Source organism: Staurois parvus, unplaced genomic scaffold (genome assembly GCF_062004578.1).
Source record: "Staurois parvus isolate SC_StPar_1 unplaced genomic scaffold, SC_StPar_1.0 ptg000034l, whole genome shotgun sequence".
Classification (NCBI taxonomy): domain Eukaryota; kingdom Metazoa; phylum Chordata; class Amphibia; order Anura; family Ranidae; genus Staurois; species Staurois parvus.
The window spans coordinates 2,245,057-2,272,370 of NW_028317830.1; the positions used below are offsets into that span (position 1 = coordinate 2,245,057).

Consider the following 27,314-nt stretch of genomic DNA (forward strand, 5'->3'; position numbering starts at 1 on the left):
CGCTTCAGCATGCGCTGACCCCGCTCTGTCATGTGACGTGGCCTACCACTTGGTGGCTGAGTGGCTGTTGTTCCCAGTGGCTTCCACTTTGTTATAATCCCACTAACAGTTGAGCGTGGAATATTTAGTAACCAGGAAATGTCACGGATGGACTTATTGCCCAGATGGCCACCTATCACGGGACCACGCTTGGAGTCACTGAGCTCCTGAGAGCGACCCATTCTTTCACCAATGTTTGTAGAAGCCGCCTGCATGCCTAGGGGCTTGATTGTATACACCTGTGTCCATGGAGGGGATTGGAACACCTGAATCACATGATTTGGAGGGGATTGGAACACCTGAATCACATGACTTGGAGGGGATTGGAACAACTGAATCACATGATTTAGAGGGCTGGCCCAATACTTTTGGCAATATAGTGTGTTTTACTAAAATGTTGGGTATTATATTGTATCTATGTGCACTAAAATTCATTTTAGCATATTTTTTCCTAAAAAATATGCATTTGTTAATAGCTGTGCAATTTTTTTTGGTGGTTTAACCTCCTCCCGTCTGCCATATAAGGAAATGACAAATGGGCGGCAGTTCTCTTGTTCTGGGAGGATGTCATATGACGTTCTCCCACTCTAACTGCACATGTGTGCCCCCAGGACACAGCAGATCACGTGAGGAGAGAAGAGCCAGTAAGCGGCATTCCTCAGAGGGGACATATACACCGATCATCAGGGCACTGATGATCAGTGTAGCCCCATCAGTGCCACCTGTCAGTGCCCATCAATGGCAGCTGCCAGTGCCCATCAAGGATAGCTGCCAGTGCCCATCAGTGCCACATCAATGCCACATATCAGTGCCTACCAGTGCACATCAATGCCACATATCAGTCCCTACCAGTGCACATCAATGCCACATATTAGTGCCCATCTGAGCTGCCTATCAGTGCCAACTATCAGTGTCTGTCAGTGCCATCTATCAGTGCCAGTCAGTGCTGCCAATCAGTGCTGCCTATCAGTGCCCTTCAGTGCTGCCTATCAGTGCCATTCAGGGCAGCCTAACAGTTCCAGTCAGTGTTGCCTATCAGTGCCAGTCAGTGCCACCTATCAGTGCCATATATGAGTGCTGCCTTTCACTGCCCATCAGTGATGCCTGTCAATGCACATCAGTGCCACCTACCAGTGCCTCCTCATCAGTGCCCATCAGTAGCGACTATCAGTGCCTATCAGTGCAGCCTATCAGTGCCCATCACTGCAGCCTCATTAGCGTACATCAGTGAAGGAGAAAAGTTAATTATTTACAAATAAACTAAGAAACTAAGAGAGAAACTTTTTTTAAACTTTTCAGTCTTTTTTAGTTTGTTTAGCAAAAAATTAAAAACACCAAGGTGATTAAAAACCACCAAAAAAAGCTCTATCTGTCTCAAAAAATGATAAGAAAGCCATAAGGGTATAGTGTTGCATGACCGCGCAATTGTCATTCAAAGTGCAACAGTGATGAAAGCTGAAAATTGTCCTGGACAGGAAGGGGGTGAAAGTGCCTGGCAGGCAAGGCGTTAAAGTAATTTTAGCAAACAAATGCTGATTTTAATACGTGTATGGGAAATGAAAAAATAGAATAGTGGTTCCGGATGGGAGGGTCTGCCTCCAGTTGAGCCTGCAAGACAGTCTGCAACACAGAAAGCTCTCCTTTGGTTTGGACCAGCCAGGCAGCATTCCGCACTCCTTGAAAGTCGCTGTCTACAGCTTGGGCCTACACACCTCTGACTCTGCTCCAACTATTGTGGGTTCCCCGGTTGGGTGTACTCCCCTGCCTGGCTGTTGTACTGTTTTACAAGTTCTGCAATACATCGTTTTCTGTAACCCGGGACTCTGTGCGTCTTCAGTCACCGCACCATGCTGCTTATACTCAACACACAGCTGATATGAGTTTATAGATGTCTCAAAGTTGGGGATTCAGATAACTTTCAATTATTAAACATGCTTTGTAAAGGTGCTTTGGCATGTCTGTGTGGCTTTGACATTTATTTGCAAATGTATGCAATTAAAGCCAATTTTGTAGCATAACTCGTTGAGACAGTTTAGTTCGTTTTTCAATTTTTCTGGGTAGTAAATTTGCCTATTCATTACCTGCAGGTAGTACAATATAGTCATTTACTGGAAATATTTAACTTATTTACCCCAAAGAATCAAGGCGTGTTCAGCTATTTCGTAAGGAATGCTTTGGTAAATCTCTTAAGTATAATCCATCAGGTGCCCAGAGGCCTTTTACGTTTTTCCCCATTTGTAATTAAACTTTATAAAAAGGCAGCAACAAAGCTGATGTCACATTTGTTAGCAAATCGTTGTTGGGAGCAGTTTGTGTACATGAAGGGTCGATACAGAAAGGAGAATCCACGATGAAAAGCTGGATGTCTCTCCTCCTGGTCCTGTTGTGTGCTTCCCATTGGATAGTTGGTGAGTAGATTTGGGTCACCTCATGTGGTCAAGCCTGGATGGGAGGGTTAGGGGTGATCTATGGCATAGTGATTGATGGGGGAGAGCAGACACCATATGGAGGACCTAGATCCATTCCTCAATAAAACATCTACAGACCCAACAAGGGAGATGTAGATCCTTCACTTAGATTGTGTGTAAGGTGCTCACTATTCCCCTTTATATATAATTTTCAGTTTCCCAGAAAACTTGATAATATAATGTGTATTAAATCACCAGCAAACCACCATATATTCTTTAACTAAGTGTAAAATGATCAGATATTACATGACAGCTGACCGTTGGTGACTGGGGACAAAAACAAGAAAAATCTGCTAAATACCTTCTTCAGCTTTGTGAACTCAAGTCTTTAATGGGGATCAGTGGTGTATTTAGCTCATGTACAGTACTGCCCTAGGCAACACTAAAATAAAAAGCTCAGTGTTATTAGTGGGGGACCCCAAGGTTCAGTGTTATTAGTGGGGGACCCCAAGGTTCAGTGTTATTAGTGGGGGACCCCAAGGCTCAGTGTTATTAGTGGTGTACCCCAAGTTTCAGTGTTATTAGTGGGGGACCCCAAGGTTCAGTGTTATTATTAGTGTACCCCAGGGTTCAGTGTTATTAGTGGGGGACCCCAAGGTTCAGTGTTATTAGTGGGGGACCCCAAGGCTCAGTGTTATTAGTGGGGGACCCCAAGGCTCAGTGTTATTAGTGGTGTACCCCAAGGTTCAGTGTTATTAGTGGTGTACCCCAAGGTTCAGTGTTATTAGTGGTGTACCCCAAGGTTCAGTGTTATTAGTGGGGTACCCCAAAGCTCATGTTTTTATTGGTGTACCCCAAGGTTCAGAGGCATTAGTGGTGTACCCCAAAGCTCAGTGTTTTTATTGGTGTACCCTAAGGTTCAGTGTTATTAATGAGGTGTACCCTAAGATTCAGTGTTATTAGTGGTGTACCCCAAGGTTCAGAGTTATTAGTGTGGTACCCCAAGACTCAGTGCTATTAGTGGGGTACCCCAATGTTCAGTGTTATTAGTGGGGTACGCCAAGGTTCAGTGTTATTAGTGGGGTACGCCATGGCTCAGTGTTATTAGTGGGGTACCCCAAGGCTCAGTGTTATTAGTGGTGCACCCCAAGATTGAGTGTTATTAGTGGGGTACCCCAAGGTAAGTGATGTATATACAAAACCAGGATGGAGGGAACATGGATTTTCTTGGTTTGTCTTTATTCAAACACATGTCACAATGAAGAAAGAATGACCATTTCTCAAGTTCAAGTGATCAGACATGGAAAGCACACACAGGAAGAAGAAATCAAACCCCCACCAGAGGAGAAAATTAAGTAAACAATTACAAATACATAATAACAATTACATTCATTATCTCAGTTCCCTTTGAAGATTAAACACAAACATTTGGTACCAATTGATACAAAGTAACAAACTCTTCAGGAAAGCAAACATGTTACACAATTGTAAATATTACCCCCTTGTCCTCGAGAGGATTCCCCTCCTTCCTGGCCAGGCCATTTTTTGCATTACGGCACTGTGTTAAGTTGACTGACAATTGCGTGGTCATGCAACACTGCACCCTAATGAAATTAACACCCCTTTTTTCCCCATGAATAGAGCTTTCTTTTGATCACCTGTGCATATTTAATTTTTTCCCTATAAGCAAAAAAAGACTGACAATTTTGAGATAAAAAATTTTTTTGGACTTTTTGCTATTAAACATATCCAGTAAAAAAAAAATTAAAAATCAAATTTCATCATAAATTTCGGCCAGAATGTATTCTGCTCCATGTCTTTGCTAAAAAAAAATCCCAATACGTGTAAATTAATCGGTTTACGTGTAAGTTATAGCATTTACAAATGGTAGTATAGATACCGGGATTTTTTTTTTTCGGCTAGTAATGGCGGTGATCAGCGACTTTTAGCAAGACTGCGGTGGGCATTCTGACATGGGGGGGGGACTGACTTGTTGTCACTGCCATCCCCAGTGACACCAATACAGTGATCAGTGCTAAAAAAAAGCACTGACACTGTATTATTGGCACTGGGAAAGAAGGGGTTAATGGGGAGTGTTTTACTAGGGGCCGGGGGATGTGTGCTTCACTGTACTCACACTGTCTGGGATGGCTGTACTGTGCAGTGTGCCCCAACTGACAGGGAGGAGGACTGTTTGTAAACAAAACAGTCTTCCTCCCTGTCAGTGATTGCCGGCTGGCGGGTAATTACTGGCCGGGACCCATGTGTGTCCCTTACTCTGAAATGCAAAATCACATATATATACGTGATTTTGCGCACAGGTGCCACCGTGTAGCAGTATATCTGCTATACGGCGGTGTGATGAATGTTAATGACAAATAATAAGTTATTAATTATTATTTATTATGGGAATAGAAGTGCACAGGGGTGTGTAAAAAGCAACTTCAGTTCCCTTTTATAAAACACATTTTAGTCAATCGCAGAGCATAGCGATTATTGGATCTCAGCAACAGATGACAAGTCCAAGAGAGTATAGGTGACATAATACAAAAATCAGAAGCCTTCAGAGTCTTCACTATACCCAGGTCTTCTATCATATTATTAGAAAAGGATATGGACACACCACACATCCAGTATACCGTGTATGTCCAATCTATATACACCAATGTGTCTTTTGTGTAAGGCATACATCTATATACCCTAAACTATCGCTTCCACCATCCTTTCCAACTTAGCAGATAAAATCTTCCCCTTGATATACAGATAATACCAATGATTCTACCCTACCTACAGCTATTGAAAGTATATTACGCATGCACAGGGGCAGACTGACCATTGGGGAACTCGGGCACTGCCCGAGGGCCCAGGGTTAGTAGGGGGCCACATGAGATGTCCCTGGTACCTTTAATAGGCTTTTTTGGGTGTGATTTGAGTTTGGGCAAGGACACAGGGGCCCCATGATCCCCTATTGCCCGGGGGCCCCATGAGTTGTCAGTCCGCCCCTGTGCATGCATTATACCTATCCTACAACAATAAAACAGTAGCGAGGTGTAATGAAATCTCATTTGCACACTAATTTAGCTAGGACAATTCTTCACATGCTAAAAGAATCCCGTATTACTAAAATGTACCACAAACTCTTAAAATATAAATATAAATCGTAATCCTTATTTAACCCAGTTGGATAATGCGATGACAATTCATGAATTCGTATCAACCGGGCCAGGGTTGTGGGAAAGAGGCCCTTGTCCTCATCAACATAGGGGCCTACTAGTTTGTATGCTCAGTTTAGGGTCTAATGTAGATTTTGGGGGGACCCCTACATCATTTTTTTTTTTTTTTTGCATGGAGATCCCCTTTAAATTCATAATAGGTCCACTGGGTCTAGCAATGTTTTTAGTCGGGACTATTACCCTAAAACCCATACCATATCCAAAGGGTCTGTTATGGATTTGGGGGGAACCCAGCACTTTCTTTTTAAAGCAAATGTGGCAGAAAGATCCCTGATTAGGGTCTGGTATGTATATTGGGAGGGATCCTCATGCTCTTATTCTATAAAATCAATATAGCATTCAGGACAATATTAATGTCACTTTTTTATTTCTAAATGGCAATTTTGCTCTAGAGCTTTGTGCCAGTAGAGATGTGCTGCTTCATAGGCAAGTTTAAGGAAGTTCAAATGCAAAATTTTAAAAGGGATTTTGCATTTTAAATTTTTAAATTGTAAGCAATATTAAATTTACTGCTCCTTGCAAAATTGTAAAAAAAAGGGCCATGTCTAATTCCTCATGCCCTTTTTTACACCCTTTGCTTATTAGCCTCAAAAATGGGGATACTTCACTTTACAGATACAGATCCCATTGACTTCATAGGGTTTGGTTTCAGATTCTATATTTCTGATAAATTCACTGATGTCCCAAGAACTGAACCCACATATGTCTGGTCTATCCCTACTTACTGGACATCAAAAGTATCAGGGCAGAATTGACCCAGCCTACACCTCAGTGGATTAGTAATTGATCCATTTCCTTTTCATAGGTCCAAAATATTGTGTAAATTGATTTATTTTTCCAATAGAAAGAAAAAGATTTTATAAACAATATATATACAGTATATATATATATATATATATATATATATATATATATATATATATATATACTCACTATATTGCCAAAAGTATTGGGAAACCTGCCTTTAATGGCCTCCCAGCCTTAGTCCGTAAGGTTCAATATTGAGTTGGCCCCGCCCTTTCCACACACATGACCTTTAATGGCTCCCCAGTCTTAGTCCGTAAGGTTCAATATTGAGTTGGCCCCGCCCTTTCCACACACATGACCTTTAATGGCTCCCCAGTCTTAGTCCGTAAGGTTCAATATTGAGTTGGCCCCGCCCTTTCCACACACATGACCTTTAATGGCTCCCCAGTCTTAGTCCGTAAGGTTCAATATTGAGTTGGCCCCACCCTTTCCACGCACATGACCTTTAATGCCCCCCAGTCTTAGTCCATAGGGTTCAATATTGAGTTGGCCCCGCCCTCTCCACACACATGACCTGTAATGGCCCCCCAGTCTTAGTCTGTAGGGTTCAATATTGAGTTGGCCCCGCCCTTTCCACGCACATGACCTTTAATGGCCCCCCAGTCTTAGTCCATAGGGTTCAATATTGAGTTGGCCCCGCCCCGTGCAGCTATAACAGCTCCAACTCTTCTGGGAAGGCCGTCCACAAGGTTTAGGAGGGTGTCTATGGGAAGGTTGGACCAGTCTTCCAGAAGCACATTTGTCAGGTCAGGCACTGATGTCGGGGGAGGAGGCCTGGCTCGCAGTCTCCGCTCTAATTCATCCCAAAGGTGTTCTATGGGGTTGAGGTCAGGACTCTGTGCAGGCCAGTCAAGTTCCTCCACCCCAAACTGGCTCCTCCATGTCTTTATGGACCTTGCTTTGTGCACTGGTGGGCAGTCATGTTGGAACAGGAAGGGGCCATCCCCAAACTCTTCCCACAAAGTTGGTAGCATTAAATTGTCCAAAATGTCTTGGTATGCTGACGCCTTAAGAGTTCCCTTCACTGGAACTAGGGGACCAAGCCCAACAACCCCTGAAAAACAACCCCACAGCTTAATTCCCCCTCCACCAAATTTTACATTTGGAAAAATGCAGTCAGGCAAGTACCGTTCTCCTGGTAACCAACAAACCCAGACACGTCCATCAGATTGCCAGACAGAGAAGTGTGATTTGTCACTCCAGAGAATACGTCTCCACTACTCTAGAGTCCAGTGGCGGCGTGCTTTACATCACGTCATCCGACGCTTTGCATTGCACTTGGTGATGGAAGGCTTGGATGCAGCTGCTCGGCCATGGAAACCCATTCCATGAAGCTCTCTACGCACTGTTGTTGGGCTCATCTGAAGGCCACACCAAGTTTGGAGGTCTTTAGCTATTGACTCTGCAGACAGTTGCACTGTGCGCTTCAGCATGCACTGACCCCGCTCTGTCATGTGACGTGGCCTACCACTTGGTGGCTGAGTGGCTGTTGTTCCCAGTTGCTTCCACTTTGTTATAATCCCACTAACAGTTGAGCGTGGAATATTTAGTAGCCAGGAAATGTCACGGATGGACTTATTGCCCAGGTGGCCACCTATCACGGGACCACGCTTGGAGTCACTGAGCTCCTGAGAGCGACCCATTCTTTCACCAATGTTTGTAGAAGCAGTCTGCTGTCAAGGTCCTACCTTTCTTCAAAGCTTGTGCATCTCCATGAGCTGGCATCCATCTTGGTTTTCTGCAAAGCATGGTGGGAACCTTTATGCCTTCAGGCTTCTGCGGCTCCTCCTCAGAAGGGTGTGGTTGAGCACATTTAAACCTGCTGTCTGCAAGTGTGCTCTGCACTTGTGTCCTGTATGTTGCCCTGTTGCAAGCGCTTGTGTTGTTCCCATTGCTCTCCTGGTAACTGACTCGGCTTGGACAAGACTACTCTCTGCGTTAACCCTTTACCTGACCTTCCGTTGCTGAACCCGGCCCGTGACCTGATTATTCTTTGCCTACCGTCTAGTACTGTCTGCTCCGTTGTTATTGACCCGGCTTGTCTGACTACTCTACTCGTGTTCCCATCTAGCTCCCACCAGCTGTACGCCATTGGCAGCAGTCGTTATCGCAGCTGGGGTCACTCGGGGGCCGCGACCTGGTCTCAGGCTGCGTCAAGTCCATCCCCACCATCAGGGGCCCTGGTGAAGGGTAGCCTGGGGCTTAGACTCCACGCCCTGAGGGGCTCTGGTCTGTGGGTAGTGGCTGTCGTCAGTCGCAGCATGACCGTACCATAGGCCTGCCTGCCCATTCCAGCGTTCCTGCCCTGACATCTGCATGCCTAGGGGCTGGATTGTATACACCTGTGGCCATGGAGGGGATTGGAACACCTGAATCACATGATTGGAGGGGATTGGAACACCTGAATCACATGATTTGGAGGGGATTGGAACACCTGAATCACATGATTTGGAGGGCTGGTCCAATACATTTGGAAATATAGTGTATACAGTATATATCTATATATATATATATATATATATATATATATATATATATATATACTATATATACATACACTCCCCATCCACTTTAAGTCAACCTTGCTAGTGCCAAGAAAATCTCCACCACACCATGACACCACCAGCCTGGACCATTGATACAAGGCAGGATGAATCCATGCTTTCATGTTGTTTATGCCAAATTCTGACCCTACCATCCAAATGTCGCAGCAACCAGTCTGTCCATTCTCCTCTGACTTCTGACATCAACAAGGCATTTTCCTTCACACAACTGCCGCTCAATAGATATTTTCTCTTTTTTTCAGACCATTCTCTGAAAACCCTAGAGATGGTTGTGTGTGAAAATCCCAGTAGATCAGTCGGTTTTGAAATACTCAGACCAGCCCGTCTGGCACCAACCACCATGCCACGTTCAAAGTCACTTAAATCCTCTTTCTTCCCCATTCTGATGCTCGGTTTGAACTTCAGCAAGTCGTCTTCACCACGTCTAGATGCCTAAATGCATTGAGTTGCTGCCATGTGATTGGCTGATTAGCAATTTGTGTTACCAAGCAATTGAACAGGTGGCCCTAATAATGTGGCCAGTGAGTGTATATATCTAATTTTTTAAATGTATTTATTTATTTTAATTTTATTTGATATAATATCTATACTTATTATGAAGCGTAAGGGGGTAGTTGAGAGAAATTGAAGTTGTTACCCTTTCTGCATTCATTTGTTTTTGTAGAGATGAATACTTTGCAGGAATCTCACATAATAATTTTGTCATTTCTTTAGGCACTGATGGCTACAAATGTAAACAGAGAGGTAAGTCACCAAGTGAGGAATCTCTGATACAAGAACTCAGTCAGACAAGCAAAAATGTTAATCATTTTGTTTTAAAACATGTAAATTATTTTTGGCTGAAGTAAGCAAGAAAATTTTTTTTTTTTTTTTTTTTTAGATTTGGACTTTTTGGTTGCACAACAAAACATTCTTCATACTGATTTGATCTGTCTGAATAAAACCAATTGACTTATACACTGTCTGGTACAGAAACTAAAAAACCTTCAGTCCCAGGTCACACTGGGTGTGACTTGGCATGTGATTTGCATGCCATGTGGATTGCAAATCGCATTGCAAGTAGCACCCTATTGTCCGCAATTAGAGTGGTCATATCAGTTCGGTTCCATCTTGGCCAAAGCCACACAGATTTCTAAAGTAGCTCATGCACAAATTTTGGTGCGATTTGCATAGACATTTGTGTCAGACGTCTTGAAAATCGCACCTCAAATCGCAATGACATTCCGACTTTGAAATCGTGCAAATTATAGTGAAGTTGCGCAATTTCAAAGTCGGGATCGGGGGGTAAGTCTTAAAAATAAACGAGATATCATGAAAGCCTATTGCTAGGGTCGATTTACTAAAGCAGGGGTCTCCAAACTCTCCAAACAGAGGGCCAGTTTACTGTCCATCGGACTTTAGGAGGGCTGGACTGTGGCCATTGGGAGTAGAAAAGGTCCTGACGTCAGTTGGAAAAATCAATGTCCCATTTTTGGTGTCATTGGAAGGTATTGTGCCTCATCATTGGTGTCACTGGGCCCTATTGTTAGTGTCACTGGGAGAAATTGGGCCACACCATTGTTGTCATTGGGAGGAATTGTTCCCCTTCATTGGTGTCAGTGGAGGGGAATTATGCCCCATTGTTGGTATCAGTGGATGAAATAGTGCCCCAAGGGCGGGATAAAAGCAAGTAAAGGGCCGCATCTGGCGACCATCTGCAACCGTGCCGCAGTTTGGAGACCACTGGACTAAAGGAATAGAGATTTGAAAAGTGAAGGATCATTTAGCTTAGCAAGTAAGGCAATTCTGTGTTCATTTTAACCATCCAATCATGGAGAAGTACTATAATTACATAAAAGCCACACATAAATGCAGTCCTGTAATCGTTACTGTAGTTTTTTTAAAGCAAGCGGTATAAGTACCTGAATTTGACTTGGGATCGGCCACCTTAAGTCCCTTGTAAAGCAGAGCTCAGTTTAGGAGAGGGACAAGGAGCCAGTCGGGTGTGCTGTAGTGTGTGGAGCATGCAGATAGGAAAAGAGCGAAGAGTGACATAGAGGCGGGCCTATTTGTGTGATGCTTCTCCTACACTGTCCAGTCACAGGGAGGAGATGGGTGCAGATGAGTCGGCTGGATGAATGGGTTTTTTCTTTTGATGGACAGGGGAGGAGGTGTAGTCATTGTGATTGGCAAGGATCTGCATTGTTGGATGACATGCTTGACAATAGAATTACAACACTGTTTTTTAAATAATTGATTTTCCAAATGTTTGTGTGTCTTTATTTACTATGTTCAGTATATTTAAAAGAGTTGGGGTACTACGGTATGTCCCACATATGGGGGGGGGGCAATAACTGAGGTCCCCCTATCTTAATGGTGGCTTCCAGATTCCAATAAGCCCCCCGCCCCCACACCCACAACTACTGGGCCAGAAAAAAATTGCATTGGCACATGTCCCCCAGGGCCGCGCCCAACCCCCCCAGTACCCTATTTTTCCAATCCTTTGCCTCTAAGACTTAAACACGGGGATATTTGAATTTACAGATTCCAGACTTCGCTCAGCCACCAGAAAAGCCATTTTACACACAAATTGTCAAATCTTATCAACTTCTCCACTGCTGAACTGTCTAGACAGAAAAAAAGGAATATGTCACCCCCCCCCCATCTTTACCCATCTTAAAGGAGAAGTATGGGACTTTTTTTTTTTTTTTAATTTCCAAATCATACTAACCTAGGTGGATGCTGCATCTGTCCCCCGCTGGTGTGTGTGAGTGTGAGAATTCAGAGATCACATGTCTGCTGATTGCTGAGTTCTCACAGCTGCTGTGAGCAGAGAGCATTGACTGTCAGTCACCACTCTCTGCTCTACCCCCAGTGCTCACTGGAGTGCTGGGCTGTGAAGGGGAAGGGAGCAACTGGCTCTGGCTCTCAGCAGATGACTGAGAGGATGTGCTAGGTGCTGCTCAAGACTTTGGGGTGGATCTTGACTTTAAAGTCGGGATCTTTCCCCAGCCTGGACTAGCTGAGTGCTGTCCGCTGAAAACAGGTCACTGGAGTGCAGAGCGAACTTCACTCCTGTGATCTACAGGAGAAGTACAACCAAAAGAACTTTGGCTGTACTTCTCCATTAAAGCTCCACCAAATTAAGCACCAACATAGACAAAGAGATTTTGTTACAATGTTACCAGTGATCCAAAATGTATATTAAATAATATCAATAGAATATTGTTTTAACTGATGGATTTGTGTCACAGAGGGGACCTCCCTTACCGTATTAATGGATGTATTACTGACCTATTGGCCTTATTCAGTCTTTGTGCAAGAAGCTCTGAATTTGTTATCAGCCAGATTCCCCTGCGTCACACGGCAATATACTTCACTAATCCTGGACTATGCAGGTAAATACAAAAATCAGTACGTTAGCTGTTTGAACATTTAAATTTATTTGCAATGTTTCATTTTTGAAAAATTATTTCATTGGTATCCCTCTAGCAGTATATGTAAGCTGACCACTGAGATACATTTCACAAAGTATTCATCCTAAACCAACATTCAGTTCTTCCATTTCCACCACGAACCAACAAGCATTTCTTTACACTCTGTCCTTGCACTGATGCAATCTCCCCGCAGAGATGTTGTTCTGACAGGGGAACTGCCCGCCCCCCAGAACACACTGGTCAGCGCTCGCAGCCATTGGCTGAGAGCGCTAATTGAATGTCGATCATCTGCTCAATTTTCAGCATGCCCATGAGATCTGCGTCTGTCGGACAAGGACCTGTACACATTAGCCAAACGTCAGCAGGTATCTACTGTACTGGCAGATTTTGGCTGATATTTGACCCATGTGTATGGGGGTTTTCACTATATGCAATGATTATTCGAATACCTATGTTTTTCTTTGCCTGCTACTTCTCTCTGATGTGCTGGAAGGCAGGGGACAGACTGACCATTTTATAAACTCGGGCACTGCCTGAGGGCCCGGGGTCAGTAGGGGGCCCCATTGGATGCTCCTGGTACCTTTTTCATGGCCCCATGATCCCCTATTGCCCGGGGACACCATGAGTTGTCAGTCCGCCCCTGCTGGAGAGATTTATGAAATGACACCACTTCCCAAAGATATATGGAGGTACGGTGACCCATAAATGTAACTTTTTCAGGGCATTTCTGGGGCCCTAAAAACCATAGGTCCAAGGGTAATTTTAAAAATAATGAAACTCTTCCATTACACTGATCTGCAACCAGAGTATAGACATAAGGCTAGCACTAAAGTGTATAGGCAATTTTTTTGTCTTTAATACATTCTTTTTATTGAGTTTTGTAGAGGGTGTTACAAAACAGAGCCTTGTGGCAGACCACACCAATGTCTGCTCAGTGCAATGCAAATACGCATAGTGCATAGCTACATAGTTAGTCTGGATGGAAAAAGACAAAAGTTCATCTAGTTCAACCATAAAAGGAAAAATAAAAAAACAAACTATAATCCTACACCCACAGCTGATACAGAGGAAGGCAAAAGAAACTCAGTTAAACATAATCCAATCTGCTCCTGCAGGGAAAAAAAATCCTTCCTGATCCCCCAAGAGTCAATCGGATATTCCCTGGATCACCTTTCCCTATAAATGTTATATCCAGTTATATTCTGTGTATCCAAGAAAGAATCCAGGACTTTCCTACAGCAATCCACTGAGCTGGCCACACCCAACTCTGGAGGGAGTCTATTCCACATTCTCACAGCTCTCACTGTGAAGAAACATTTCCATATTTGCAGATTACATTTCTTTTACTCCAAACGTAAAGAGCGCCCCCTTGTCCTCTGTGATGACCTCAGGGGGAATGACTACACCGAGTTCACTATATGAACCACTGATGTATTATACATGGAGATCATATCCCCCCTTATATATTATACATGGAGATCATATCCCCCCTTATGTATTATACATGGAGATCATATCCCCCCTTATGTATTATACATGGTGATCATATCCCCCCTTATGTATTATACATGGAGATAATATCCCCCCTTATGTATTATACATGGAGATAATATCCCCCCCTTATGTATTATACGTGGAGATCATACCCCCCCTTATGTATTATACGTGGAGATCATACCCCCCCTTATGTATTATACATGGAGATCATACCCCCCTTATGTATTATACATGGAGATCATACCCCCCTTATGTATTATACATGGAGATCATATCCCCCCTTATGTATTATACATGGAGATCATATCCCCCCTTATGTATTATACATGGAGATCATATCCCCCCTTATGTATTATACATGGAGATCATATCCCCCCTTATGTATTATACATGGAGATCATATCCCCCCTTATGTATTATACATGGAGATCATACCCCCCCCCCCCTTATGTATTATACATGGAGATCATACCCCCCTTATGTATTATACATGGAGATCATATCCCCCCCTTATGTATTATACATGGAGATCATATCCCCCCTTATGTATTATACATGGAGATCATATCCCCCCCTTATGTATTATACATGGAGATCATATCCCCCCTTATGTATTATACATGGAGATCATATCCCCCCTTATGTATTATACATGGAGATCATATCCCCCCTTATGTATTATACATGGAGATCATATCCCCCCTTATGTATTATACATGGAGATCATATCCCCCCTTATGTATTATACATGGAGATCATATCCCCCCTTATGTATTATACATGGAGATCATATCCCCCCTTATGTATTATACATGGAGATCATATCCCCCCCTTATGTATTATACATGGAGATCATTCCCCCCTTATGTATTATACATGGAGATCATTCCCCCCTTATGTATTATACATGGAGATCATTCCCCCCTTATGTATTATACATGGAGGTCATATCCCTCCTTATGTATTATACATGGAGATCATATCCCCCCCCCTTATGTATTATACATGGAGATCATATCCCCCCCCCTTATGTATTATACATGGAGATCATATCCCCCCTTGTGTATTATACATGGAGATCATATCCCCCCTTATGTATTATACATGGAGATCATATCCCCCCCTTATGTATTATACATGGAGATCATATCCCCCCCTTATGTATTATACATGGAGATCATATCCCCCCCTTATGTATTATACATGGAGATCATATCCCCCCCTTATGTATTATACATGGAGATCATATCCCCCCCTTATGTATTATACATGGAGATCATATCCCCCCCTTATGTATTATACATGGAGATCATATCCCCCCCTTATGTATTATACATGGAGATCATATCCCCCCCTTATGTATTATACATGGAGATCATATCCCCCCTTATGTATTATACATGGAGATCATATCCCCCCCTTATGTATTATACATGGAGATCATATCCCCCCCTTATGTATTATACATGGAGATCATATCCCCCCCTTATGTATTATACATGGAGATCATATCCCCCCTTATATCTTTCTGGAGTCTATACCTCTTTTAGTACAAGAAATGATTGCGTTTGCTTTAAACCTCATTTGCCACATAGTTTCCAAATTATATTGTGTATGGAGGTTGGAGTGTAAGTTGGAGACATCCTGTAAGGATGTCCACTGTAGCTTGGTGTCATCTACAAACATGGAAATGGTACTTTTAATCCCCGACCCTATATCAATTATAAGTATATTAAAAAGTAAGAGTCCCAACACTGAACCTTGGGGAACACCACTGATAACACTGAGCCTTGGGGTACCCCACTGATAACACTGAACCTTGGGGTACCCCACTAATAACACTGAGCCTTGGGGAACACCACTGATAACACTGAGCCTTGGGGAACCCCACTAATAACACTGAGCCTTGGGGAACCCCACTAATAACACTGAGCCTTGGGGTACCCCACTAATAACACTGAACCTTGGGGTACACCACTAACAACACTGAGCCTTGGGGTACCCTACTAATAACACTGAACCTTGGGGTACACCACTAACAACACTGAGCCTTGGGGTACCCTACTAATAACACTGAACCTTGGGGTACCCCACTAATAACACTGAACCTTGGGGTACCCCACTAATAACACTGAACCTTGGGGTACACCACTAATAACACTGAACCTTGGGGTACACCACTAATAACACGGAACCTTGGGGTCCCCCACTAATAACACTGAACCTTGGGGTACACCACTAATAACACTGAGCCTTGGGGTACCCCACTAATAACACTGAACCTTGGGGTACCCCACTAATAACACTGAACCCTGGGGTACACCACTAATAACACTGAACCTTGGGGTACCCCACTAATAACACTGAACCTTGGGGTACCCCAGTAATAACACTGAACCTTGGGGTCCACAACTAATAACACTGAACCTTGGGGTACCCCACTAATAACACTGAACCTTGGGGTACACAACTAATAACACTGAACCTTGGGGTACCCCACTAATAACACTGAACCTTGGGGTACCCCACTAACAACACTGAACCTTGGGGTACCCCACTAATAACACTAAGCCTTGGGGTACCCCACTAATAACACTGAGCCTTGGGGTACCCCACTACTAACACTGAGCCTTGGGGTACCCCACTACTAACATTGAACCTTGGGGTACCCCACTACTAACATTGAACCTTGGGGTACCCCACTACTAACACTGAACCTTGGGGTACCCCACTAATAACACTGAACCTTGGGGTACACCCCTAACACCATAACTAGACCATTAAGAGTATGAATCATTAACCACTACTCTCTGAATTCGGCCTTTTAGCCAGTTTTCTATCCATTTAAAAACTGTTTTTTCCATGCCTGTAGACTTTACCTTACACATTAGCCGTGCACAATATTAGAATTCAAGAACTGTAGAAAGATTTTTCTCTATTACTGGGGACAACCCCCCCCGAGCTACACTCGGGAATACACTGCAGCGTTGCTCCGGGATCTCTTCTGCACTTACCTTGTCCTGCGCTCCTGCGATGTCCCCCCTGCAGTGTCCCCAGCCATCTCCTCCGGCTGATGCCGGCATCTGTCTTCCGGGTTCCGCTCCCTGCGACGTCGGGACGTACGGGGGAGGGAACGGCGGGAAATTTGAAAATAACAAAAAGTGACATTCACTAAATTCACTAAAATCACATAGTATAACATTCCTGTATCAAACCATTTCACATACATTTTGTCCCGAGTGCTTTGTCCGGCGCCCTGCCTGCATTTTTACTGTTCTTTCTGCCAGGAAACTGAGAAACGTCCATGGCGTCCAAAAAGCGTTCCTTTAGGTCAGACGCGGTTTTAGACCGGCTAGAGAACAGCGATAGTAAATCAGAACCACTTGCAGAATTGAGTGATAATGATTGGTGGAGGAAATTCCTCATCAGACACTGAAAACGATTCTGCGACTGAGCTCAGCGATGTGAGAACTTGGCGCTCTATTTCACATTTCAGTGTTTTTGGTTTGATTATATTATTGAATTAAATTTATTAATATATTATTTTTTATGATTATTTATTAAATTATAATTTATGATTTTGCGTTTCAAATTTTATCCTCCCCGGGATGTTTACTAGACTCTTGTTCGGACAGATTTCAGTGAGTTATTCATACAAATTACAGACCGACAATATAAAACGCCAAATTTCCATGCAAAATAATGTACCGCTTTCAGCATCAAAAATCTGAAATAATCAGACCGCCAGGGAGGTTAAGAAGTACTTTAGGAGTAACTCCACTTTTGTTCAGAAAAAAATCCCTCCCCTCTGGGTGAACTCTGTACACTGGGGGAATTTTAACAATCTTTGTTGCAGATTTCTACCTTTTATTATTGTAAAGATCTGGCTGTTTGTTTGTCTGTGTCCATATGCAGTGTGAATATGTATGAGCTGCTTCACCTACAGGGTTTTCATGAGGAAAGTGGCAGGGTGGCTGCATCCCTTTAGAAGTGATTTCCCTTTGGGAGTATCTCACCAAAAATGACACGTTTGTGTGCCTGTGATGCTTAAAATCTGACCTGTATCTTAGTTCAGACTTCTGGGAATATCAGTAAGCCAATCACACAAGCAGGAAATTACATTTTCAGGGATGTTCTGTACACCATTTGTGCACTGAATACCTCCAGGTAGCCTTATTGCATTTTACAGAAAATTACAGTCCTACAAAAGAAAGGTAATTTTTTTTATAAAATTCTGTTACAATATGATTTGAGTCTCAATTGTATGCGCTATATTATTTTTTAAATTTGCTAATTTTTTTTCCATAAAAGTGGGGTTACCCTATGAAATAGCTGGAGTACTAAGCAAGCATTGACTGTTAAGACAATAGACACTTTAGCCAGGTGTAAGTAATGTATAGCACAGCTTACAGAGAGCAGTGGTCGGGAGTATGTATTATAGAGCACAGCTGACAGATGTCAGATGTCAGGAATATGTAATGTATAGCACAGCTTATAAGGTGCAGTGATCAGGATTATGTAACAAAAAACATGTACTGCAGTCACGAGTACAACATAAAGCACAGCATACAGAGTACAGCAGTCACGAGTACAACATAAAGCACAGCATACAGAGTACAGCAGTCACCAGTACAACATAAAGCACGGCATACAGAGTACAGCAGTCATGAGTACAACATAAAGCACGGCATACAGAGTACAGCAGTCACGAGTACAACATAAAGCACAGCATAGAGTACAGCAGTCACGAGTACAACATAAAGCACAGCATACAGAGTACAGCAGTCACGAGTACAACATAAAGCACGGCATACAGAGTACAGCAGTCACGAGTACAACATAAAGCACAGCATACAGAGTACAGCAGTCACGAGTACAACATAAAGCACGGCATACAGAGTACAGCAGTCATGAGTACAACATAAAGCACGGCATACAGAGTACAGCAGTCACGAGTACAACATAAAGCACAGCATACAGAGTACAGCAGTCACGAGTACAACATAAAGCACGGCATACAGAGTACAGCAGTCATGAGTACAACATAAAGCACGGCATACAGAGTACAGCAGTCACGAGTACAACATAAAGCACAGCATACAGAGTACAGCAGTCATGAGTACAACATAAAGCACAGCATACAGAGTACAGCAGTCACAAGTACAACATAAAGCACAGCATACAGAGTACAGCAGTCACAAGTACAACATAAAGCACAGCATACAGAGTACAGCAGTCATGAGTACAACATAAAGCACAGCACACAGAGGACAGCAGTCACGAGTACAACATAAAGCACAGCATAGAGTACAGCAGTCACGAGTACAACATAAAGCACAGCATACAGAGTACAGCAGTCATGAGTACAACATAAAGCACGGCATACAGAGTACAGCAGTCAGGAGTACAACATAAAGCACGGCATACAGAGTACAGCAGTCATGAGTGCAACATAAAGCACGGCATACAGAGTACAGCAGTCACGACTACAACATAAAGCACAGCATACAGAGTACAGCAGTCACGACTACAACATAAAGCACAGCATACAGAGTACAGCAGTCACGAGTACAACATAAAGCACAGCATACAGAGTACAGCAGTCACGACTACAACATAAAGCACAGCATACAGAGTACAGCAGTCACGAGTACAACATAAAGCACGGCATACAGAGTACAGCAGTCACGAGTACAACATAAAGCACGGCATACAGAGTACAGCAGTCACGAGTACAACATAAAGCACGGCATACAGAGTACAGCAGTCACGAGTACAACATAAAGCACGGCATACAGAGTACAGCAGTCACGAGTACAACATAAAGCACAGCATAGAGTACAGCAGTCACGAGTACAACATAAAGCACAGCATACAGAGAGCAGCAGTCACGAGTACAACATAAAGCACAGCATACAGAGAGCAGCAGTACGGGGCAGGTGGCAGGTATTGAACAATCCTGCATTTATTGTGCAGGATGCAGTAGTTCAGATTATACCATAAACAACATTTTAAATGGAGTCCTTGTTTGGGCCAATCAAATCACAGCAATATTTGGCAGTCACGAACAGGTGAGTAGCCGACGACCATTTGCATATATGTGACCACTTAGAGGGTGATCGTTAACACTGAGAGGCTGCATATATGCGTCCCGATGTAAGCATTTTCTGTGCTGAGAGCATGCACCCTGTGCATTCCCATTGCAGTTACCAGTGGGTACCAGAGAGCTCCTAATGCCTACTTGTGATCAGGAACCAATCACAGCAAATCACAGCGGTCACATGATCAGAATGCCTGCATCTGCCTCCCTCTGCATTTAGAACCTCTTGAAGGATTGGGAGGTGGCTGTAGGAATTGGTTAAACTGGGTATACTTGGGCTCTTTGTGTGCAAAGAATCTTTTTTCCTGAGCACAGCTGATATTAACAAACTACATTGCATTCAAGCCTTTGATGGGTGATTTTGATCTCTTACCATTTATTAGGCATTGATTGATGTTTATTTTGAGCATACATTATTTTTTTAATAAAATATTGCTTTTTTTCAGAAATAAATGAACTCATCACTCATGACACAAGTTATTTCATTCAAAGCATAACAAAAAACAATTGGGATGACACTGCTAATAATTATTATAACCACACATTAAACTGCAATCAGGCCCTCCTCTATGGGCTGAAGAGAGCTCTGGAGATTTCCCCCGCTGAGTCCATCATTTTGGTTTTTACATTTGGCTCCATGACAGATTATGATGACTCTCAGCTCCTGTCTGATATTCATACATTGCTGGAGGAAAAGAAGTCCCAAGTAAGAGTCTTCCATGTAAAGTCATACATCGTCTACGTATCTTTGATCCGTAGCTAAACATTTTATTTTTCTCTACAGGTTTATTTTCTGTGGTACGAAGGGTGGTTTTGCACAGTGAGTGCTTCCCAGCAAGATATATTTAACACCATTTCATCTCTTAGTTATGGAGAATTTAATAATTTATATGCAACCGATACTGAGGTAAGAATCACACTGGAAGCCTAGAAAACATACCTTTATTAGTGAAGATACAATCATTTTGATGATGAATCCTTTATGTACTGAGCTGAATTCCAGTTATACTCTGTATGTCTGCAGACTGCTTTAGAGGTGATAATACAAGGAATAAATTGTTTCAGATCAAAATGTGAACATTGGCAACAGATAGGAGGAGAGAGAAGAGTGACAGAGAGATGAGCCTATGTGTGCTATAGGGGTACAGAAAAGACAATAGGACTCCCTCAATGCTTATTTGCTTTCATACATGTCACCAGAGATGGGGGAGCACAAGTCACCATGTCACTGACAGCTGCAGTCACCTAGCACCACAGTATTGAGGTCAGCAAGGTGGCCAGCATGCCTCAGAATTGTTTAGTCATGCAGAGCAGTGCTTCTGGGAGGTGGCTGTCACCTGGGCAGAGAAGGTGTGCGGATGCAGCTGCAGGGAATTTTGCGCTCAGCAGGTGAGGGGGAGCTGTGGACATGGTGTCTGTCACGATCGCGGCGTCAGACCCCAGACCTTCTCTCCAAACTCGTGACCGAAGGACTAGCCGATCTAAAACCGCAATGTCACGTGCATAACAATGCCACACTCAGCTGCACCATGCACAACGATTTTCCAGCTAATTGGACCACGATCGATGCACCGGAAGCCTGAATCGATTGTTATTGGGTCAGGTTAATTACACAATTAATCCTTCACACTGCCACCACCTCCTTTTTGTACAGAGAAAGTGGAAACTCTGCAGCTATAACGCTATAATAGTTGAGATAATCATCTGTATAACACAGACACCGCAGGCAGGTTATACAGAGGGTTAGACAAACACAGTAGCATCTCTTTAGAGGCAGGAATTCGTAAATTGCAATAAAGCACTATGGAAAGAGTTCAACACTTTCAGAAGGAAAGATTTATTACTAAAAGGTCAAAGGGGTACAATAAAAATATTTACAGAAAAAGATGTAACTAACATAAATATATAAATATACAGAGACCAACAGTACAGCAAAAAGATATCAGAGGTGAAAGGGTTAAGGTACTTGCCAAAGTCCTGGGTTAGCAGATCCAAGTTTCAGAGCGAAAGGGTACGGGTCTCCCCAGGTGGTACTGATGTTAAAATGGGAGATGCCTTCAACTCACTCTTCTTAGGCCTGACAGCCTAATTTGTAGTTCCCCAGCAGGGGGTGTCTCTGAAGTCAAGGACCAATACCCCGTTTAGGGCGTGGAGGTCTGGGCGTGGACCTAAACTAGAGCCAAAATCTTGTGTAGTTCATATTTTGGCTGATAACTTTTCCTATGCACAAGTGACATTCCACCCATGGGTAGATTATCATGCAGACACGTCTGAGGATTGTTTAGATATGAATTAGTAAATTATACACTGAACTGTTCACGAGATCTATTTTTCGGTTTCCAATGTATTCGAGACAAGGCGAGTGACCCATCAAATTGTTTGTCTTCTCTTAGCCAATCTAACGATATGTCTGGTTTTTCTTGTTCAAACATTTTTATTAACACAAAACCATAATGACACAAACAAGGAGACTTTGTTAATGTACATTGGACATTGAAGTGGCAGTAGGACATGGAAAAAAATGGATGACGATCACATTACAAATGTCTATACTTTTCAATTGGAAACAGGTACATAAGAGTTGACAACAGATGACATTATTGTCCCAGCCAATCAGAGTAACGTCTCCCAAGTGCATTAAAGAAATAGGGGGAAGTTCGGATTGGGGTCAGACGGTGGTGGTAGGGAGGGAAGGGGAAGAGGAACAACAACAATGACTCCAGGAGCATTCATCAAATTTACAGCAGACCCCACGTGTTGCCTGCGAAGGGCTATTGACAGTATCTTGGCGCACAGTATACAAATCAAGGGAGAAGGAGTGATTCATCAAAGTTAGACGGGAGGAAGCGCTCTACCCAGGGGCTCCATATGCGCAAGAATTTAGGAATCTTGTCTAGAATTGTGGCTTCCACCTTTGCATGTATCATGGCTTGTGTTATTCTGGTTTTGACGGCCGCAACACTTAGGGTGGGGGATTTCCAGGATTTTGCTATAACCTGTTTAGCTGCCGTCGTAACTTGCATAAGGAGTAGAGATGAGCGAATTATTCAAAAATTTGGTTCGGCTGATTCGCCAAATTCGCCGAATAAATTCGCTTCGAGCCGAATATATTCGCTGCGAATTTAACTTATAAAAAGGGTGTTTCTAGGCTTCAGAGAGCCTTTATATTAGTACAGAAAACTGTACCTTTAATTTAAATGCCCTTGGAGTCTGCTGGGGAAGAGAAATAATACTGTCAGTCAGTATGACATGCAGATGAGTGCCGTCGATCTTAGAATCACCGCACACTTCACTCATTTGGGCAGTCACGGGGCCAAAACCAGAGTGTGGAGCCACAGTGTGGCGGTGGAGGCAGCAGCAATGGGAGGCCATACAGCACCCTATGACAAAATGGAACCCACCAGCAGTGTGAGGAGACCTGAAAGTGGCACATGGCAGAGTGTGGCGATGGAGACAGCAGCAATGGGAGGCCGTACAGGGACCCATGACACACTCTGGACCTGGCAGCAGCATGAGGAGGCGGTACGGGGGCCCATGACAGATTACGGGCCTGGCAGCAGCATGAGGAGTCGGTACGGGGGCCCATGGCAGATTACGGGCCTGGCAGCAGCATGAGGAGGCGGTACAGGGGCCCATGGCAGAGTGGCGAAGCGTAAGCAGCTAAAATTGAAGGCCATACAGAGGCCTATGTTAAAAAGTCCCCCCAGCAGCAGCGTGGGGAGACGACTATCAAGAGTCCAATGGCAGAGTGGCGGAGCGGAAGCAGCTTCAATTGAAGGCCATACACAGGCCTATGTTTAAAAGTCCCTCACAGTTAATTCCAATAACGAACTCTACTCCTCCGTGCAATCTAGTTACGAGACCCTGGGCAGGTCTGGGTCCAATTTGTGGTAGAGACTGGTTTTGTTCAGCCATGCTTGAGCGAGTAATAACAGGTCTGTGCTGCCCTTTGGTGTCTGGCTTAATGCGCACAACACTGAACGTCCCAGCGTTTGTCAACGATTTGCCGTTAAGTGATGCAAACCCGCTGAACCACGTTCATGAGGAGCCGGTACAGGGGGCCATGAATCAGTATGGACCTGGCAGCAGCGTGAGCAGACGACAGAGGCACATGGCGCAGGGTGGCGGTGTAGGCAGCATTATTCTGAAGCCATACACAGGCCTAGGTTAAAAAGCGGAAGCCGTCAGCAGCGTGAGCAGACGACAGAGACACATGGCGCAGGGTGGCGGTGGATGCAGCAGTATTCGGAAGCCAAACACAGGCCTCGGTTAAAAAGCGGAAGCCGTCAGCAGCGTGAGCAGACGACAGAGGCACATGGCGCAGGGTGGCGGTGGAGGCAGCAGCAATGGAAGGCCATACAGCACCCTATCACAAAATGGAACCCACCAACAGTGTAAGGAGACCTGAAAGTGGCACATGGCAGAGTCTGGCGATGAAGTCAGCAGCAATGGGAGGCCGTACAGGGACCCATGACACACTCTGGACCTGGCAGCAGCAAGAGGAGGCGGTACAGGGGCCCATGGCAGAGTGGCGAAGCGTAAGCAGCTTAAATTGAAGGCCATACAGAGGCCTATGTTAAAAAGTCCCCCCAGCAGCAGCGTGGGGAGACGACTATCAAGAGTCCAATGGCAGAGTGGCGGAGCAGAAGCAGCTTCAATTGAAGGCCATACACAGGCCTAGGTTAAAAAGTCCCCCCAGCAGCAGCGTGGGGAGACGACTATCAAGAGTCCAATGGCTGAGTGGCGATCCGGGAAGTCAGCGTTGTGATTGCAGATGCAATGCAGAAATTCTACGAAGTGATGCCGTGGGTGCGAAGAAGATCATATACCGTCGTACTTCCATCCATAAGATGGAACAACCTGCGAACCGGGAGCTTTATTGCCCTGACCCACTGAGCAGCTTCTGGGATACCCAAGAGGCCCATGGCAGAGTGGCGGAGCGGAAGCAGCTTCAATTGAAGGCCATACACAGGCCTAGGTTAAAAAGTCCCCCCAGCAGCAGTGTGGGGAGACGACTATCAAGAGTCCAATGGCTGAGTGGCGATCCGGGAAGTCAGCGTTGTGATTGCAGATGCAATGCAGAGATTCTATGAGGTGATGCCGTGGGTGCAAAGAAGATCATATACCGTCGTACTTCCATCCATAAGACGGAACAACCTGCGAACCGGGAGCTTTATTGCCCTGACCCGCTGAGCAGCTTCTGGGATACCCAAGAGTTTGGCTTCTGTGGGGAATATGGTTGAAAACTGAAACTTAAAGGCATGTTGACGGAAGGGCACCAGTGTCAGTGCTCCGGAGGGAATATAGCTTCAAAGCTGACACTTAAAGGTATATCGACGGTCAGAGACCACAGGAAGTGGAGCTTGCATCTTAAATCGACTGAATGTGGCAGACGTGAAACGTCTACGGGCCGTATATGAAATGGGTTGTTCCTCTTTCTGGAATAAGTGTTGGAAATGGCCACTCTTTTTGGTGTGGCGTTTTGTCTATTTAATTCCGATAACGGACTCTACTCCTCCGTGCAATCTAGTTACGAGACCCTGGGCAGGTCTGGGTCCAATTTGTGGTAGAGACTGGTTTTGTTCAGCCATGCTTGAGCGAGTAATAACAGGTCTGTGCTGCCCTTTGGTGTCTGGCTTAATGCGCACAACACTGAATGTCCCAGCATTTGTCAACGATTTGCCGTTAAGTGATGCAAACCCGCTGAACCACGTTCATGAGGAGCCGGTACAGGGGGCCATGAATCAGTATGGACCTGGCAGCAGTGTGAGGAGACCCGAAAGTGGCACATGGCGCAGGGTGGCGGTGGAGGCAGCAGTATTCGGAAGACATACAGAGGACTAGTTTAAAAAGCGGAAGCCGTCAGCAGCGTGAGCAGACGACAGAGGCACATGGCGCAGGGTGGCGGTGGAGGCAGCAGTATTCGGAAGCCATACACAGGCCTAGGTTGAAAAGCGGAAGCCGTCAGCAGCGTGAGCAGACGACAGAGGCACATGGCGCAGGGTGGCGGTGGAGGCAGCAGTATTCGGAAGCCATACACAGGCCTAGGTTTAAAACTGGAACCCAGCAGCGTGAGCAGACGACAAAGACGCACATGGCAGAGGATGGATCTGGCAGCAGTATGAGAAGGCGGTACAGGGGCCCGTGGCACAGTGTGGTGATGGGGGCTACAGCAACTGGATGCCAGAAAGTGGCCGATAGGGCTATATACTGCATGGAATTATAAAGTTGTAAAGACAGCGGCCTATAAGGCTATACACAGCATGAATATCATGACTTATTCTGAGAGTGGTTTGGAAGGCTATATACAAAAAGTAATTCATGAGCTGTCCGGACAGCGGACAATAAGTACATATATACAAATCAATTCATCAGCTGTCCAGCCAGCGGCCTCAAAGGCGACACATATAGAAAGCAATTCATGAGCTGTTCAGACAGCGGCCTCTAAGGCGACAGATATACAAATCAATTCCCGAGGTGTTCAGGGAGCGGCCTGAACGGCTGGGTTATTACTAAATATATTTTTGTGGCCAAACATCGGCCTATAAATAGATGTCTACACAGTGACAAAAAATTATGTCGCCAGACAGCGGCCCCTAAGGTGACAGATATACAAAGCAATTCCCGAGGTGTTCAGTGAGCGGCTTGAACGGCTAGGTTATTACTAAATATATCTTTCTGGCCAAACATCGGCCTATAAATAGATGTCTACACAGTGACAAAAAAGTAGGTCGCCTTACAGCGGTGTATCCTACAAATTGACATTATAAGAAATGGTTTAGACCAAAAAAAAAAAAAAAACTTTGATGCGATGCTATACCTTAGTAGATTGTGGAAAGTCGACAAGTCAAGCGTAACTGTGTACATTACAGAAAATCTTAACAAGACAACCAAACATGTGGCCAAACCGTGACCGATACAACAAGTTAACAATGTAAGAAACAGGAGGGGGCCAAACTGTGGCCAATAAATAAACAGTCCACCTCATTGATGAGATGGACAACACGTGTCAAATAAATATTTAAAAAAATTGCTATTCCATCGGTCTGGAACTGGTCGACTATAAATAATTAAAAAGTTTAAATTCATGTGACAGTCGTCCAGCGACGTATAAATAATTTAAAAACACCAATTCATGAGGGGCCCGACCTGCAGAGTATAAGTCATTAAAAATGTGCAAAACATGAGTCGGCCGACCAGCAGCCTCTCAATAAAATATATATACAAATGTACGGATCAGGTGGAGGTCT

At 44.2% G+C, this 27,314-nt stretch overlaps 1 protein-coding gene across 1 annotated transcript in view; it reads left to right on the forward strand.

The window, feature by feature from the left end:
• Nucleotides 1–2,336: 2,336 nt before the first annotated feature.
• The window catches only part of LOC149470697 (uromodulin-like), a 132,566-nt gene continuing 107,588 nt past the window's right edge, over nucleotides 2,337–27,314 (forward strand). The window contains exons 1-5 of the mRNA XM_089661614.1: nucleotides 2,337–2,447; nucleotides 9,766–9,795; nucleotides 12,285–12,428; nucleotides 20,511–20,770; nucleotides 20,849–20,971. Coding sequence (XP_089517740.1) covers nucleotides 2,390–2,447; nucleotides 9,766–9,795; nucleotides 12,285–12,428; nucleotides 20,511–20,770; nucleotides 20,849–20,971 — 615 coding nt within the window. The 5' untranslated portion in view covers nucleotides 2,337–2,389. The remainder of the gene's footprint in view (nucleotides 2,448–9,765; nucleotides 9,796–12,284; nucleotides 12,429–20,510; nucleotides 20,771–20,848; nucleotides 20,972–27,314) is intronic.